The sequence below is a fragment of the Pinus tabuliformis genome, chromosome 4_1, assembly GCF_031772625.1.
Source record: "Pinus tabuliformis cultivar Carrire ecotype Pingquan chromosome 4_1, CPIR1, whole genome shotgun sequence".
NCBI lineage: Eukaryota > Viridiplantae > Streptophyta > Pinopsida > Pinales > Pinaceae > Pinus > Pinus tabuliformis.
In genome coordinates, this window is record NC_142303.1 from 791,770,034 (window position 1) to 791,790,120 (window position 20,087).

Below are 20,087 nucleotides of genomic sequence, written 5' to 3' on the forward strand. Positions count from 1 at the left end.
ATGAACTGCATATAAACACTAGGGCCATAGGTTTGAACATCAGGCTGCCCCACTAAAAAAATCCTCTTTTTTATAACTTTAGAGGCATCTAGAAGCATCCAAAAGATATTTTAGTTGTCCAATAAAAAATTAGAAATGAAAAAATATAAAAAAAATACAAGAAAAAGTCAAGTTAGAAGAGGAAACTCCACCATACGGCCTGGAAATGCGTTTCCGGCCGTACTGGCCATGTTTCCTCCTCGAGAAACGGGCATGGTACGAGTTTCCTTGTTTCTGTTTCGTTTCCGGCCGGAAATGGACCCTTCTCCAACGTTTCCTGCAACTTAGGATTATAGACACCTTTATCATTGTCTCTCAAGGTACATACCCACCCGGGTGTTCACTGAGTATGATCTTCTAGGACTATTCGTATCATGGGTTCCTAGCCCTCAAAGAATATTGGTCCTCTTGCCTACTCTTATCTTGGATGCCCTACACATCTTCAAAGAGCATCAGATGCCAGATGATTACCCAATCCTCCATTCTTTCTTCCAAAGTGAAGACAAGAATGTTGTGTCTATCTCTCCCTCTGAACTAGGGAGGATATCATGTGTTTACATTTCTCTTCATGGCCTTCACCTAAACTTACGGCTATTAGTCTTGGTCTAGTGCATGACAATTGAAATAGAAAAACACAACTGTCATTCCTTTTTAATCAAGGGTGATCTAATCCAAGCTTCCTCTTGATCAGGGACCTGTCAGAGCTCCCTCTTAGCTAGGGACTCTTCTATACATTAGCAACTTCTTCTTCGTGGGTCCTTCAGCTGCTTGATCAACTACGCTCCTTGATGTCATGAAAATTAGTTGAGCTGCTTCCTTGTAGGGCAACAACCATCGATCACTCTCCTCCTTAGTTTGTCATGTTATTCTTTTCTTCATGGAAATTGGCCTTCATATTTGGAACCTTTGTCACATGACTACTTTCTCATCATGCTTCTTCCATTCATCACATGAATGCTAGTTGTACTTGTAAGTAGCCCTGCATGAACTTATCCAAATATTATTCAAGAAATCAAAATATATCATTAAAACAAATCGTACCTTACTAGGTGGCTCTTCATCATGACATCTTTTTGTAGGTATCAACATTCTGCATTCATGTTGACACATCTTCGAAAGATATCCATTGTCAAGGGTCTTCATCTTTTCCATCAGAGTCTTCATATCTTTCCGGGAGATTTTGTAGTCAAGTCTTCTTGTTCTTTTGGATGTTGATCGCCTTCATCAAGGTTTCATATCTCACGATCTCTTACTTCCTTACACATTCCATTCCCATGTGCTTTTAATCAGTGTTTCTTAGTTGTGATCAACCACCTCATATTTCTTATGAGGACATTTTATGTTTATTTCATCTAGTGTGTTTTATGTCTTCTTGCGTCATTTCAGAGGAGGAGATCCGTTTTCTCTTGATCATGCTTCTCAAGATAGAAGCAATGATCTATGTTAACTGCAACAATATGACATGTCATTATAATATTAAACACAAGCGTACATACCTTATTTTTACCTTTAGGTCATCGAGGCTTCTTCCAGCAGTTTCCTTGATTGAAGAGATCTTCAATCCCTTGATTTGCTTCATGTCATCGCGTTAGCGTCTCATGGATTCCATAAGTTGGAGTTCTTGTTGAAACACTTGCTTCCTTTCTAGATTAGTGAATCCTACGATGGGGATTCCATTAGGGGATTTTGAGGATCTGGTATATCCCCAATTGGCAGAGGTTTCCTTTTTGACTTGATGTATGATGAGCCTTGTCCTAGATGACTTCTTCCTTTCCTTCAATGTCCACTGAGGTTTTTTCTGTCATGAATTTTGTCCTTCATGATTCCCATGGTGATGTCACGAGCTCTTGTTTGTAATGCTTCCATAATGCCACGATGCATCTTATCATCATTATCGTATCTTATAATAGAAGCTTATGATAGGACCCTTTTGTGAGGGATACCATCTTACTCATAGGAAAGATTTGTTACTCCCTCCTTTTCTTGGCCTTTTTCTTCAGTTTGCTCCATCTATTTGGTGATATGAGCTTCCATAATTTTAGCTATACCTATTTTGCCTTGTTTGAGGACCAAACTTCCCTTTCCTTTCTGCACATGATTTAGTCCTTTACCCTTCAATACTTTTGCCATCAACTTGTCTTTCTCTATTTAACATAGAGACCATAAGTTGTCGAATGAGGTAACCTTCTTATCTTATGGATATTTGTTACCTTGATTATTTGTTAGTGCATTATGGTTATCTTCCTTTCTAGGTCTTGTAGATGGAAGATATCCTACATCCTTTGATACCCTTTATGTAGATCAGATTTCATGTGACCTTCTTCATTGCATCTTTAGAGAATGAGTTTATCATCTACATCACTTTGATGTCGCCAATATTGCAATGTGAGGGGATCTTTCATAAGCATCCCTTTCCATAAATTTAGAGGAGACCTATTGATATGTTTAATGACTTCAACTTCTTAGAGGACCATGACTATCCTCCTTCTTCATGCAAGGAATCTTGATGACCCATTAACTTATAGATGTCCTTGCAATTCATGAAGACATTTAACCAAATTTATAAATTGAAAAGATACTTGTCATGTGAAGATGAAATCCTTGATTATGTTGATGATGGTTGAAGAAGATGTATGAGGGTTTTCTTCTTGGATGAGCTTCTTTCAAGTGAGAATGCCTTTAGAAAAGGTTGCTCCCTTTTGATGAGGATGATTTACTGCTTCCTCGGATGGTCTTCTTCTAGGGCAAGGAGATGATTCTTGCTTGATTTCATAACCTTGGAGATGACAGTGCCTTCTTGCTTTCAATATGCCTTCTTTTGTAGTGTAGATCAGGGTTGCTTGTATGGTGTCAACTTGTTTCAAGATGAGGTCTTGCTTCGTAGACAACTTTTATGAGGGTCTTGGTGGCCTTTTGATGATGATTTGTGAGCATAAAATCTCTTGCTGATGTAGACTGTCTTCTAGATTGCATAGACAAAAATCCTTTGCTATTGTAGATTGCTGCTGTAGACTTGATCCTTTAATCTTGACAAAACCCTTAAACTTGTTTTAATGCCCTTCTTGAAGACTGATCCTTGTATGTCTCTTTTGCTGCCCTTCCTTTGACTTCAGCACCTTAGCTCCAATACCATGTTGAAGAATCTAGGGCAAATGTAGTTAATGTGATTCTTCTTAGCATGATAACTATTTGTGAGGTGTTTTTCAATTTTCTTCTTATTCCAATCTTCACTTATTATTATTAGAGTGTGTCTTCTTTAGTTCATCAAATAGCTACCAAAACAAAGAGACAGGAACACAAGAAGTTGGCATTCTGCCAGGGCCAAAACCTCTCCCTCTTGGAGAGGAAAACCCACATAAAAATTCTTATAGAGATTCCAATTGACGAATACCAAGACCATGACCCTTGACTTTCTAGACCACTCCAAGAACAAGACACCAATCCTCTTCTTACTGTTGAGATCGTCATTACTGCTGCAACACTGAAGTCATCTTTACTGCATCGTTGAGATCATCATTACTGCTGCAACATCAAGGCCAGTACTACTTCACTGTCGAGATCTTTATTAAGATTATGATCTTGAGGATCATAACTGAGATCATGATCACCATCATCCAGAACGCTTGCTGATATAGAGTGTCACTGTTGAACAACTTCATTATATGTATGCCAGGTCTATGACTGTGTTTTTCTTCATGTAATGAGATCTTTATTATCATACGTATGCTGGGACTGTTTAGTATGCCGAGACAGAGTATTACGGTTGAGTAACTTCATCATAACACATACGCTGAGACATCGTGATCCTTCTTTTGCCGAGACATTACTTATGCCGAGACAGAGTATATTGAGACAGTGATTGTGCATTTACTCAGAAAGAATGCCGAGGTTGTATGCCATGTCAGAATGTGTGACTGTGAGATATATGCTTCACAATTATACCAAGACTGAGTTGAGATCCTCTTTATGTTATCTATCCGAAGAACTGATACCTTCTTGAGATTGCGAGGTCTTACTCACTGTAATTATCATTGAATAGTCCAAGATCCTGTAACTGTACCCATGAAGAATCACACAAAAATCTGAGTTCGCTTCTCTCACTTTTGCGCAGACCCTATTGGGTATATATAGTGGTCTGTCCTGTCGTTTTGCTGGCCGACTTGACTGCATTTGACATTGTTTTGTTTGCTGCTCTATTCAAAAGGACTGTGCTTTTCTTGGAGGGCTAATCAAGTTACTAGGTAGACTTATATTCATTACATATATGACATTGACTCCTAAGGCTCTCAATGGGAGCCATCCATAAAATAAACCTCTTGCTCATGAAACCCATGCAGCAAGGAATAATAAATTCAGTTTACAAAAATCATAATTACAATGTCATGAAGACCGAACCTAGTTACACTTTCTTCAACAGAGATTAGATTAGATCACTTAAATAATTAAATTATTTTATTATTAGAAACATATCTCAATTGTCAACGTTAATTAATGTATTTTTCCTAAGTTAAATTTAAGGAAGAGATCATAAAAATCACTTACTCATGAGCAAGAATCTAAAGAGGCAATCTAACATCTTTTGCATGCTTGACACCTAGCTTATGTAGGGTGTCATATACAATAAGGGCTCCACTTCAAGGGTACACATGTCAAGCACCAGGGTGATGTGATACATAGTAAGGGCTCCAAGATGATGTAGTTGGACAAGATGTGTCCGCACAACTCCATCGCAAGCCCACTTGAACTCTATTGCTCCTCCTAAGTCATGCACTCCACTAGGTCCTCCCCTGCATGAACATTGCCACAACCTAGGGGTACCCCATGTTTGTCTATGTTAGAAATCCAAGTATAGTGCAGCACAAGCAATATTTTCTGAACTTAGATAAGTATTTATGAGGTTAGCAGTGTGTATTTTTAAATTTATTCTTCTATCAACAAATAATTATACTTCAGAAATTAATCAACAGTAGTAAGGAGAAAGCAGAGATCACAATGCTCAATAAAAGACACCAGAAATTAGGTCCAAGACCAGGGCAAAACCCCACAAGGGGAAAACCCAACCAAATCCTTCTTAGGGAGATCCTTCAAAATATATCAAGACAAGGACTATACTGACCCAAGAAGACTACCACAAGTGCAAGGTTTCCACAACTGAATGTCCAACAAAGATTACAAAGGAGAGGTTAATCTTCTGACAAGACTGGAATGTAACCTTCCTTGAGCTCAAACTTCTACCAATGATAGATCTGACTGAATAGAGAGACAATTCGGAGCTGCGACCACAGAGCTCGGATTTGCCACTACAGAACTCAAATCTTTGTCACAAAGCTCAGATCTGCCACCACAGAGTTCGAATTTGCCACCACAGAGCTTGGATCTATGTCATAGAGCTCGGATATGTCTCACAAAGCTTGGATTTGCCACCACAAAGGTCAGATGTATGTCACAGTGTTTGGATCTGCCACCACAAAGCTCGGATCTGACACAACAGAGTTTAGATCTGCCAACAGAATTCATATCTATGCCATAGACTTTTAGATTGGGCCACTGGAAGTCAGATTTATGCCACAAACTTTTAGATCAAGCCACCAGAAGTCATATCTATGCCACAGAGTTTCAGATCAAGCTCTTGGATCACTGCTACAGGTGTCACACAATGAATTAGACCTTAGCGAGAGAGAGAGAGAGAGAGAGAGAGAGTTTCTTGCTTGAGTAGACTCTAGATTGCTTCTGTAACGAATAAAATATATAAATAATATAAATATAATGTAAAAGATAATAATCATAAATAATAGTTAGTTAAGCTAGTAATTAGGTTGAAGAGGCATGTCTAATAGGACATGACTCTTCATGAAGAGACACTTGCTTGGTATATAAGCAAGCCTCTCGTTCTCATTTGTAAATCATCATTCTTACTCTTATTCACATATTTAATATAATATTTATATCCTTAATGGATAATTTGATATTCCAAGTCTTTTGGATTAATTAATCTTAAGATCGCTTCATGTGGTATCGGAGCCACGTTGGCTGATCACCAGGCCTTTGGCTATCAACCTATCATCAACTTCGTTGCTGTCATAATTGAAGCGTTTCGCTACATATTGGGAGATTCTCCATTTTTTTGGTCTTTGGCCATTATTTAAAAAAAAATAATAAAGAATAAATAAGAAGGGTATATAAAAAGAAAAGAGGAAAGGAAATAATATATTCTGAACAAACAAACAAAAAAATTGAAAAATATATATATATATATATATATATATATATATATATAAAGGGTTTTACATTATTGATAAAAGTGCATAATAAAGATACGCGGGAATCTTTTCAAGTATATTTAAAAAAATTTACGTGGAGAAGCCCGTGGTTTTAGAAACCAATGGTAATTGCCTGTGGTTTTAGAAACCAGTGGTAAGTTTTACATTTTACGTGGAGAACATTAACCGAGGTTTTAGAAACAATTGCCCATGGTATTTTAGAAACCAATGGTAATTGCCCGTGGTTTTAGAAACCAGTAGTAAGTTTTACATTTTACATTTTACGTGGAGAACATTAACCGAGGTTTTAGAAACAACCCATGGTAATTGCCCATGGTATTTTAAAAGTGAAAGATATTTTGATAAGCATTGGAGAAAAAAGGTGTGACATAAATAATTTTAATCGTTCAAATCTAAAGATTGTGATCGTACTAAGAGTCACGTCTCATCCAAATTAGTCACGACTCATCCAAATTTTCGAAAAAAAAATATTATTATAATTAAAAAAAATACTATATAAGCCTTATATAGTTACATATAAAAGGAAAAGTGGGTCTCAAAAAAGTATATATAAATTTTATATAATTATAATTTTATAATATATATAAATTAAAAGTACATAATATATATAATTTATAATTATATATATTGAAAAAAATTATTATTATATAAAATTATTATTAAAAGAGTGAACAAAAGAAGAAGAAGAAGAAGAGAATATTGGAAATATATATATATATATATATATATATATATATATATATATATATATAAAGGGAGATAAAATAAGTTTAAAAAATAAAAAATAAAAATAAAAAATAAAAAAAATAAAATAAAAAATATTTCCATACAAAGTTAAAATGATGAAGGAAGAAAGGTTTTCCTATAATGGTCTTTCAATTACAGATCATAGAGTAATTACACTAAAAGGAAATATCCAAGGAAGAGAAGTTAATGTCGCCATCAACCCAAGCAATGATAAAAATTATATCAACATCAACTTGGCAAATCAACTATTAATTCCAGAGCTAAGCATTAGTGTAAAGAAAAATATTTTTGACCAAAACAAGTATAAAATTAGTGATCTACAAGTGACAATAGGCCATTATGACTACATATCTCAATTTCATGTTGTAAGGTCAGATATAAACACTGACATCATACTCGGTCAACCCTGGTTTAAGGATCTGGGTACATTCATGTTAAACATAAAGAAACAAGTTTTGACGTTTCCTTATAAAGGGAAGATGGTCATGTTTCGAGACATAACAAGTAAATCAAAATCAATAAAATCTTCATTAGAAGACCTTAAGGATATCTCAGATTTGATGTTTCAAGATAACGAAAAAACTATATCAAAGAAGCAAAAAGAGCTTGAAGAAGTCATCTGCAGCAGAGACACAGAAATTTCGAGCCTAAGAGGTCACCAGGAAAAGCTACTCGAACAAGTCAAGAAGACTAAAGTCTCAAAGAAGGAACTCAAGAAGCACTTATCAGAACAAGAAGAGGAAACTTTGCGTTTAAAGAACCTTAGTAAAAATTTATTAGAACAAATCAAAGATCTAAAAGATGAAAATTTTAAAATTCAAAACACTGAAAATAAGGTTGATAAATCAGAAATCAAAGAACTTTTACGACTGAAAAACCATAATCAAAGTCTACTCACTCAAATTAAGAAGCTTAAGGATGATAAGAAAGCATTAAAAGATAAGTTGGAACAATTCACTCAAGAAGAAGCATCGGAATCTCCGGTCGTAGTAGTCCAAGTTGAAAGTAAGGGAACGAATACCGATCCAGTGAATATGACAACTCAAGAAGACAAGCTAGTTGAAGAAACGACACACGTAGATGTTGCAGTTCAGAGAATGGACATCCCAGGTGAATGTTCCATAACCAATTCAACAACATCTTCGCCAGAAGAAAATCTAAAAACTCCATATCGACATCCGAATCACGAGAGTAGACCAATCAACCATGCTACGTATCGGTACCATCCAGACCAGAAACAACAAATTGATGTTTCAGAGAATAATGACATAAAATCAGTCCAGTCTTATGCTAACAAGTCGTTACAAAATTCCAGTGATCAGAATGCGATACAGAAGATTAATCTAGGATGGTTTGATCCCTTCTCAATGCGACAATTTTGTTTGTCACTAAGAAGATCATATCAGCTTGTATCGACGAAGATGACTGTTCCAAGAGAGAAAGACTTTCAAAGCCGAAAAAGAGATCAAGCTTTTTTTCATCGACAAGCTTTGAGGACAAAGCTTTTTGAGGAAGGAGGCAATGTAACGAATAAAATATATAAATAATATAAATATAATGTAAAAGATAATAATCATAAATAATAGTTAGTTAAGCTAGTAATTAGGTTGAAGAGGCATGTCTAATAGGACATGACTCTTCATGAAGAGACACTTGCTTGGTATATAAGCAAGCCTCTCTTCATGAAGAGTCATGTCCTATTAGACATGCCTTTTCAACCTAATTACTAGCTTAACTAACTATTATTTATGATTATTATCTTTTACATTATATTTATATTATTTATATATTTTATTCGTTAAAACACCTTCGCTTGAGTAGGACAAATAGATATGCTTGAGAGGTGAATGCATGGCAAGGAGAGCGAGTAGCCTCTTTATATAGTCATCAAGGTGATCCAAATGGGTGCCAATGAGAGTAAGTCGACTTGACTGTCTAGAAGGGCCGACTTGCATTTGTGGAGCCTTCATAAATTACAATATAATTTTCCTTCTTTAAAATATAATTTTCCTTCTTTCAATGCCATGTAAAATATGGCTTACAAAATTTATTTTGACCATGAAGAACATGCTAGAAGAAAATAATAATTCATTTTTCAAGTTACAATGAAAATAATTTCATGAAGACCGACCATAGCCACATTTTCAACAGTCTATGGTTTGATGCAACCACAACCTATCCCCCCTTACAAGACGCACGATGTTTCCTTCTCGTAAGAAGTGTGTTCTCTAAGGAAGCAAACATCTCCATGTCGCCATCATGAAGGACAACACCCAAGTTGTCAATTGAACTCAGATGCCCTAGGGAAGAATGCCATGCAAACACTCAATTAAGGTCAAGCAAACACTGAGTAAGTTATCTCCAATGTGTAAATCCATCACCAACCTAACATGATGTAAACATATTTAGAGTAACCCGAAAGTGAAACATAAAAATGTGTAAATCCAAGTTGTGATAAATGCAACAACGATGTGTAGATAAGCTCGGTTACTAGTTTAGAGTAGATACATGGACTTTTTTGGACCTCTTGTTGTGTGTATGCACTCAATAATGCATTGAAAAATATTAGAAAAATTTAATGGGTAACCATCTGGTGATAGCTACAAGAGATGTGTAGATGTTTATTTGTGGCCACCTTTCGTCCTTGGGCATGTACAAGGCTTACCCAAACAAAGAATTCCTCAAACCCACATATACTAGATATGCCAAAGTATTCTCTCTTACTGGAGAGGATGTTGGAGGTGCAATCACAATTGTAGGCCATGGTTGTGACTTTGGATTGGAAGAAGTCTATATAATCCAACGCATATGAGAGGAAGAAGGCTAAGTTTTGAGTATTGGATAATGATCAATGTGTTGATTTTATTGTAGCTTTTGTTGGTATACAAGTCAGCCCTAAAGAAATGAAAAATAAAAAAGGAAAAAGTTGAAATTTAAAATTTGAATTATTTTGCCTCCAAATTACAGGTTGGCTCATATTTGCTTAAGTTGGCCCAACAATTGAGATGTGCCCCTTGGAGCACCTTAGATCACTATATAAGGAGTACTTGACCTCCTCTCTTGTGACCATTTTTAGGATTATCTTCACCATCTATAGTTTCTGTTCACATGTGGGAAAGAGGACTATTTGAGGCAAAATGAAGGATGATTTTATATCTGAGGCAAAATGAAGGACGAAGTTTATTTTTGAGGCAGGATAGAGGACGCATTTATCACTATTCTGTGACAGAATTTGAAGAAAGAAATACTCTGTTTTTCTGGAAGGGTCGAAGCCTTAGAAGGAAAATTTATAACCTCGAGAATCTGTTGTTTATGGAAGAAGGGTTGGTTAAACCCTAGGAATTTCCAGGTTCTATAGATCTTAGATTGTACATTTTGTTGAATTGGATAATTTCTCTAAGAAAAGGTTGCTGGGTTTTTCCCTAGTTAGGGTTTTCCCAGGGTAAAATTTTGTCTCTTGTGCTTGGCCATCTCTTCATGATCCTACTGTCATTATTATTTTACTATTGAAGATTTTCTATGTATAATGGCTTAATGATGAATGTGACACAAGATGAATTAGTTAAGAAATCATGGAAAGTAATTATCAGACTAGAAGGTCATAAAAATCAACATGGTATCAGAGTAGAGGTTGTTAAAGAACAACCTTATGAAAAGAGATAAGCAAGGGCTACAACTAGATGAGGTCCAAGAGAAAGGTCCGATTTGTGTTGGAAAGATTTCTTTTCTAGTGACTAGACCAAGTTTCTCTTTAGAAAATCTAAGCCCTAGTTTGGAGTGCAACCAAGAAAATGTTTGATCCAAGGTTGTACTGGAATTAGAGACATCACCGAGATTACTAGAAGGAAGGTCAAAGTTAACTGGATTAGGCCACAATTAGACAAGTGGCCCGAAGTTGTTAGGAAAGAGGCCACAAAACCTTAGGAAGGAGGCCAAAGAACCTTAGGAGGAGGCCGAGAGCCTCAAACCTATGGCAGGGGGACGAAAGGCCTCAATGCTGATTGCAAAAGGCCGAAAGGCCTTAGGAGTAACCTCCGAAAGGCCGAAAGGCCTCATGAGTTGGGAAAACTAGGCTGCAGACCAAGAAGCCTCAAACCCTTGACAATTCAAGATGAAGATGCCTAAAAAGTAATGGACGTAAGTTGCAAATGATATATTTGTTTTATTCAACTACTCTTACCATTGTTTGAAGAAGCAGAAGCTTGAGTATTAGCTATAGACTTTAGTGTTTTTGAAGTCTTTGACATTTGAGCTCCTCAAGTTGGTTAAGGAACCTTGAAGTCTCTTGTTCTAGAAAAGGGTTTATTACTTAGATGTGGAAGATTTGTGAAGTTGGGCCAAAAGTATTGTATCAGCACCAAGGAAAACCAACAATCTGTTAATTGATGTTGATCAAAAGATGAAGTTCCTGTAAAGAAGAACAATTTGTATGACCACAATGTATTCATATGATCAATGGTCAAAAGATTTGAAATTGTTGAGGAAGTTGCTCCAGCATCAGAGGAAGCTAATCTTTAGTTCCTAATTCTCAGATTGACATAAATCTTGGAGGATTGAATAGTAAAGAAGAGGCCAAGATCCTCATCAATTTGGAAATCAAAATCCTCTTACAAAGGCAGAGCCATCTTCAGAACTAAAGGACAAATTGTTGCTATAATAATTTTGAAGAGGCCAAGCTACTTGAAGGGCTGAGAGCAATCATCTAAAATCTGCTAAATATTTTACTTTTTGTCAAAACCTCTATGTCAACAAACATGTGGACAAAATTTGCAGATGACTACTTTGTAAAAGAAGTCTGGACCATATTCGTCCCACTTGAAGATTGTTGATGGAACGAGTTCCCTTGGAAGATGCTATAGAGCACATTGGAATGCCATAGTCTTTGAAGACACCTTACTTCCATAAAGTATTCCTGGAGATTTGTAACTATGGCTCAACATGCAAATATTTTATCCTTGATGATGATAGTTGGAGTGTGTTGTTTCTTTATAATGCTAATCAATGAAAGGGCAAAATACAAGACTTATAATGACCATATGGGATCAATGATCATGATACATTTGCTTGGGATGATATTGGTAGTTAGATCAAATTGGAACATCCCTGATTGACTGTTATCACATGCAGAGGCATGTGGACTCTATGGCACATTCTTTTCCACTTACACTTTTTTTTAACATTTGGATGTGGAGTTGATAAATTGTCCCACCTATATTGACTACAACAAGATAATTTGCACATGACAAAGTTTGTTGGATTTGCAAGGGTGTCAATAAAATTTGGAACTCTTAGGGTTTGTGGATAAAACCCTAGAGCTAGACCTAGATCAGTGATTCCACTAAATGAAGAAACCCTAGCTCATGCAAGGAAGGAAAGGCAAGGTGCATTAGTAGTTGATGATGAGAATGAGGATGATGAGTTTGCAAATGAATTTCAATGGTCTCTGCAAGAAGGCAAGGATCGAGAGGGAGTTGATAACTCCCAATAATCCTTAGATCAAAAGATAAGTACTTTATGTCTTTCTTCCTTGTTCATTGCTTTACTTTTGGTTAGCCTCTTGTCTTTGTATCTTTTGCTGGGTTATAATCATTTCTTCCATGACCTCCTAGTAAGGGTTGTAGTTACATTGCGAAGGTTGCCAAGGCTCTGGCAGCAAATGGAAGCATTTGAAGAACAATGCAAAGTTTGTGGCAAGAGGATTCTCCCAGGATCAATGATTTGTGCTCAAGAGGGAGAAATGTAGTGACATTTAGAACCATGCTTGATGACCGAAAGAGCTCTTTGTTCAGAGGGAGCAAGCAACTCAACAAATTTGAAGGATGCCATGATGGATGAAATTGTGTTGAAGAGAAGTCAGTGGTGACTTCCAAGTGGATCTGCAACATTAAGTATGCGGTATATGGCAACCTAGAGAAGTACAAAGCAAGATTTGTTAGAATTCTCCAAGAAAGAGGGAGAGGACTATGTGGAGACATTTGCTCCAGTTGTCAAGTATACTTCTGTTAGAAATATACGCATAACTTTAATTATATATTTGAAAATTACATGTTGTAGATGCTTCACAAGAAGCATATATCAAAATTTGGTGGCAAGCCACATACATAGAAAAGAGCTTGTTACATGTCTGTAACTTGATATCCCACGATAAATATACAAGAGATAATAAAAAAATATACAATTTTGATGTGTAGCAAGATATATCAGTCAAAAATGAATCATCGCCAAAAACATGACAGTATTGCCCCTTGACAGCGCTGATCATCATAAGGCCTGTGGAAGTACTGGTAGAATTCATGTCCGTTCTGCTCTTGAATCATCCAGTGACCATGTGGCTGGTGCGATGCCACCTTGGATAGTAGATCAGAAAGTTGATTACTTTCCCTGTAAATTGGGTTGAAAATTACATTAGGTGGATGTGGAGACAACGGGGGAAGAAGTGTACATAGAGCTACCTCAGGTCTTTGAGGCACATGAGAGGAAATCTCATGTTTACATAATTATGAAGGCTTTATACAGACCTCGGGCATGGTATTGTCAGATGGATGGATATTTGAAGAGTTTTGGTTGATATTGTTATTATATGACTTGTTTTTGATGGGAGCAAAAGGACTCACATACCGAAGGGAGCAACAATGGCAAGAGGATTGGCTTTCGTGATAGAGGGAGCAGTCAAGCCCTGCTTCAATTTCAAAGGGAGTTGACCTTTGAGTTTGCAATGAAGGATCTTTGTTGGATACATTATTTCTTGGGACTAGAAGTGTGGCAAAAGGTAGGTGAAATCTTTCCTTGGTCAAAGGAAGCATATTATCCTTCAGAGATTTGGGATGATGGACAACTAGTCCATGGCCACTCCCATGGTTACCAATCTAAAGAAGTTGAGTGGCAAAGGGAGCAACTTGGATTGCGACAATAGGATCTGGTTCAATGTCAAGAGTGAGCACCCATTTAGGGTGACCAGAAAGCAGATGTGGCACAACATGTGTTGAGGTACCGACATGGTACAATTGGATTTAGATTGCGATATGTCTCAAATGATAAAGTATTGCTGCAGGGATATACAAATTCAAATTGGGTAAAGAGTGCTGGAGATGGGAAGAGTACATCAGGATGATGATTTAGTTTGGATTCTAGGAATCAGACATTTGTCGCACTTAGGACTGCAAAGGTTGAGTATATTGCAACTAGTTTGGTGAGTCGTGAAGCAATGTGGCTTCAGAAGCTACTTTGCAGGATTGTTTGATTAGGTGCAGGAGACGATCGTGATGACGGGTCAAAGCACATCGAGATCATGATAACACCCCATCTGGGACATGGTATGAAAGGGAGCAGTGAGGCAACAATACATTTCTTCAAACGAGCAGGTTGCTAATATTCTCACAAAGCCTCTGTTCTGGGATGAAGTTTGTTTACTTTAGGGACAAGCTTGGAGTGGTTAAGAATACTTCCCTTGGTTAAAGTGTTGATGTTGTAGCATCAAGGGGTGGAGATTTTCTCTAGGCCATGATATTGATAGGTCATGGGTATTGACCGGGGCCATGTAATGTGGCTAGGGAGATTGGCCCCAAAAGCATCAGGCTCGGAGTGCTTCACCGGTCATGGGTTACTTGACCATATTGCCAATGGTTATTTGGCTAGTGGGTTGAGTGAGTGCCTATAGCATTGGGCAAGTGATTTTCCATTCAATAGTGTGTGACGACATGTGGGAATGACAAATGAGCCCAGGGTTTCACCCTGTGTCAGGGGGTGTGCCTGTTTCCAAGTGACGACTTGGTGGATTGGTGAAACAAGGACTAGTCTTATGTTAGGGGGTGCTTGACCAGCCAATGGGTAATTGGCTTGTGGGTTACTGGATCCATTTGCAAGGGGATATATCTAGTGGGTGACTAGATTCCTTTGCATGAGACTAATGGGGATGCTTTCCATGTGGTTTAGGTATAGAACATGAAGTGGATGGGTACGTCAACATTGAGAACTCATTTAACCTTTTTTTGGGATAGAGAAATTGTTTCAACAAAGTGTACATCCGAAGAAGTCAAACTGAATACCTACCTAGCTAAGAGGGAGTGTTGATTTTATTGTAGCTTCGGTCGGTATACAAGTCAACTGTAAAAAAAGGAAAAATCGAAAAGGAAGAATTTGAAATTTGAAATTAAAATTACTTTGCCTCCAAAGTACAGGTCGGCTCAGATTTGCTTAAGTTGGCCCAGCACTTGAGACGTGCCCCTTGGAGCACCTTAGATCACTATATAAGGAGCACTCAACCTCCTCTCTTGTGACCATTTTGTTGAGAAATCTAGTGGCAGCAGCAAAGGTGATTTCTCTAGCTTATGATAACTGCTTGTTAAGACTTTTTACTTTTCTTGATTATATTGTTTTTTAGCTTGATTATTAGTGTGTTCTCTTCATCGAACAACTACCAAAAACATAATAAACAGTGAGACAAAGGACACAAGATCTAGGCTATCAGCCAGGGCGAAAACCTCTCCAAAAATTGAGAGGAAGACCCACCAAATTCGTCTTCTTATAGAATCTTCAATCGACAAATTCCAAGACCAAGACCCTGGACCAAAACACCCCTCCAAGACCAAGTCAATGCCTTTCCTTGATGTGCCTTTCTTCCACAAAGTCAACCTCAGTCAAACTAGCCTTCTAGTAGCAGCAGCTTCTCTTTCGCCCTCCTTTTCGGACCTGCAACTTCTTGACTGTAATTTGACCTAACTGCAGAAACCCTAGATTGTACGTGTGACCAAGATCATGGAGAAATCATCCTCCTTTCTTCTTCGCTTGGTGAGAGAATTCCTTTTAAACAACTTGGCCTTTTCCACCCAAGATTGGACTATTATGGTGACTGTAATATTCGGTCTTCCTGCAGTAGAGAGAGCCCTAATCCTTCTCACACGTGTGAGATGTTTAGCCCAAAACAGATCCAAATATCTCGGTCTTCTTGCTTCACTTCTTTGCTTATCCAAGAGGCTTCTAACTCGCACTTCTTTTCCTTCTTTGCTTGCTTGAATGAATGATGACCTAGAGTGAGGCTGAGTCCTTTATATAGGCTTCTCTTTCATGCATTAAGGCCGACTTGACATCATCTTTAGGCCGACATGTCCTTATGATAGGCCGACTTGTATGTAGCACATTGACAAGGTCTTGGAGGGTTTGTTTGACTCATTCTTTGACTTAAATAATTTTTCTTACAATGTGTAACATGCCCACAAGGGTCTTTCATACATGACAATGACTTTTAATGACTTGATGACTCAATGACCAACCCTAAGAGCTCACAATGGGAGCTTGACCTAAAAATATTTTTTCCTTGAGCATGAAACCCATGCCTCAAGATCAATAATAATAAATTTATTTTTCTTATTACATCGAATACATAAAATCATAATTACACACGTCATTATGAAGACCAAACCTAGTTACATATTTCAACACATTTTTCGGGTCATCTTCATCTTCTACAGTTTCTGTTCAGATGTGGGAAAGAGGACTATCAGAGGCAGAATGAAGGACAAATTTATGACTCTTCTGTGACAGAATTTGAAGAGAAAATACTCTGTTTCTGTGGAAGGTTCGAAGCCTTAGAAGGAGATTTATAACCTCGAGAATCTGCTGTTCATGAAAGAAGGTTGGTTAAACCCTAGGAATTTCCAGGTGGTTCTGTAAATCTCAGATTGTGCATTTTCTTGAATTGGATAATTTCTCTAAGAAAAGGCTGCTGGATTTTTCCCCAGTTAGGGCTTTGCTAGGGTAAAATTTTGTGTCTCTTGTGTTTGGCTGTCTCTTCACGATCATACTGTCATTATTATTTTACTGTTGAAGATTTTCTATGTATAATTGTGTAATGATGAATGTGACACAAGATGGATTAGTTAAGAAATAATGGAAAGTGATTATCAGACTTGAAGATCCTGAAAATCAACACAATGTGCATATTGTAGTTATTTGGTGTCATTTTTAGGCCCTATAGCGGTGGTCATTTGCAGAGGTTTCTAGTGTTAGAGAAATCTACGAGACTTTTGATAGCATGTTGGGTCAAGCTAAGGTAGTGATTTGTTAGAGAGAGCCCTCATTAGAGTCCTTTATGAATCAGCTTTGACCCACTATTCAATGTTAGGTGAGATTGAATGAAGACACTTTACACATGGAAACATGTGCGCTTAACCCAAAGTGGTATATGGAAAGGCCTGGTACAGTTACTCACATTGATGATCATGAGACTAAGAAGGGATAGTGACTACAAAGATTTATAATGTAGATGAGGGGAGAGCACTTTGAAGATGGTGGATTAAGTTTGTAGGTCTCACAAGCCTAATTTGAAGGAAGATCATAGAGACTTTGGTTAGAATGACCCAGTTGATGCATGGGATAATGCTTTAGAGATCCAACATCTTCTTGTCTCAATACCAGTTCATTAGCAATAGAGGGGAATTGGTTTATATATAGATCTGTTCACTCTATCAAGAGGAATAGACTTACCTCAAGGAGAGTGGAGAAGCTAGTTGCAATGCATGGTACTCTACTTCTCCATGAATTGCAACCTGAGTGACACAATGGATTGGATGAGATACAACATGGTCTGGTTGGTGTGCCATCAATTACTAATGGGAGTAACTAATTCAGAAAGTGACAACAAATGAATACAGAGGACCAATTGATGGAATCGACTTCTTGATGTTCATTTGACACTGATTTCTTTCAGCTACTTTTCACTCCTTATTGTTGATGTTCAGTTTTTGACTCTAGATACCAATGCCATAGTCTTTGATTCATTACTATTTCAGTGTTTACCATTTACTTATTACTATAAAATCTAAGTCAATGTATTTCATTTAAACTTTGAGTCTATGTATTTCATTATAACTAATTTGAAATTTCGATGTGCACATATCATTGATTCAATGAGAAATATCAAATGCAATGCTGATTGTTGAATTTTAATTGATGAAGTGAGATTAGCCATTACATGTATCATTTTTATCAATGAATGTTTCATATGGGGTGTCTCTAAATGTTTTTCATGTGAATATTTCTTCTCCTTTGTGCCTGTGTTAAAGAAACTTAGTGGAACATTGGTTTTTCCTTTCCTTCTAATGGAGCTATGTTCATTATACCAATCAATTTAAGTTAGCATGTTAAACTTTTGTACTCCACTGAAAACATTCTAATAGTGAATTTGTAACTACAGCTGGAAAGAAAAATGGCAAAAGAAGTTCAGATGAAATGAATACATTATCACCACTTTTTACATCTCCTGATCAAAAGAGTAATGATGATGAACATGTGGATGTGGATGATGAGGAAGATGCCACACAAGCAAAACCTGAGAGGTTGAATGATGGCCAAGATATCAATGTAAATATTGATGAAGATGTGACAAATGAGCATGATAGTGATGATGAGCTGGCTGATGTAGATCTCACTGATGATGAGGCTGATAGAGGACCCAATGCAGCAGAAGCATTAAGGGCACAGGTTGATGCTGAACAGAATGAAAAGCCGCAAAGCTCCACTTCCAGTGGGTCCAGTGTCAGTGGAAGCAGTGGCAGTGGGAGTGCAAGTAGCAGTAGCGACAGCGATGGCAGTCGTGAAGGTAGTGATGACGACTCAGCCACCTCAGGTGGTGACAATTAAATTTTAGATACTGTATCCACAGTCCGAGGATTCTGCTCCAGTTGTCTTGCAATTCTTGGTTCAGAACATGCTCAGAAAGTATGGGAAACAGAGTAGTAGGTTCATCCCAGTGTATGGAAACATAATCTCTAGTTATAAAATTCGGCAAGAACAATGGTATCAACAGTAAAAATAGTCGATCCAAAATACTTGGGTGATGAGTTAAAAAATCAACAGGTGAGGGGAAGGTTGATGCGTAGGCCTTGGAATTTTGCGAAAATATGTTATAACTTCCATCCTCGCAGCCAGTGCCTTGACTGGCTTACTAAAACGGTGCATTTATTGTATTTACGTGCAGTTTTTCGAAAGGTTGGTAATATTCCCAAAATCTGAAAAGTATGTAGCTCTTTTCGAAAATATTGTCAATATTCGAAAACAAAATACAGAAATATATGTAGTTTTTTAAAAACTTGGTAATATATTTGACTTTTGTTTGTAGAATAACCTTTGGCATCCATTACATTGCATGCATGCTTTATTTAGTCTTCATTGAATCTCTTTCGTCCACGTGACATGCTTTTGGAAGTTTCAGTTATTCCATTTGACAACCAGTTAACTGATCCACTAGTTTGACATTATATTAGAAGTTTGCAATTTATGTACGCTGTTGTATGCTTTTAAAATGATTTCAGATATTTTATGGAACTTAGAAGAGTACGACTACGCTGTTATATTCTTGTAAATATTATAATGTGCAATTAATTATTTTTTATGCATGTCAATGTGCCATGCATGAGTTTCACATTTTTTTTTAAACACATTATCACTCCTTATCCAGAGCCAATGGGTTTCTACGTTCTTCAAAATTACTGAAATCTTTCATGTGATATTAGGTACATAAAAAAAGACCATTTACAATTATATTTACAATAAAATTGTGTTGAAATGATCATTTCTTTCGGATTGTTTGTAGCATTCTGGCAATGAAACATGAGGTCCAAATAACGATTCATGATTATTATTATTAATAATGATTTCAGTTTGAGACTTCGCTATTGAGTTGGTTCATGACTATGTGGTCATTGTTATTAATGATTTCATTTTGAAACTTCAGTATTGCAAGATTGTGTTCATCCTTATACAGGATTTGAATTTGGGAATTGTATCTGGTGATTTTTTCACTTTGTCATTAAACCATGTTTAACATCTTAACAATGCATACAATATATAACCTTATATTATTTTACTATAACACATTATGACTGTGTTCATCCTTACACAAGGATTTGAATTTGGGACTTGTATCTGGTGATTTTTTCACGTTGTCATTAAACCATGTTTAACATCTTAACAATGCATACAATGTATAACCTTATATTATTTTACTATAACACATTATCACTC

The 20,087-nt window shown here is 36.8% G+C and overlaps 1 protein-coding gene across 1 annotated transcript in view; it reads left to right on the forward strand.

Moving 5' to 3' along the window:
- Positions 1 to 19,187, forward strand: part of LOC149178574 (RNA polymerase II transcription elongation factor) — a 66,609-nt gene extending 47,422 nt beyond the window's left edge. Inside the window, exon 5 of the mRNA XM_089420386.1 lies at positions 18,259 to 19,187. Within this exon, the coding sequence (XP_089276512.1) occupies positions 18,259 to 18,704 (446 nt within the window). The 3' untranslated portion in view covers positions 18,705 to 19,187. The remainder of the gene's footprint in view (positions 1 to 18,258) is intronic.
- The last annotated feature ends 900 nt before the right edge of the window (positions 19,188 to 20,087 follow it).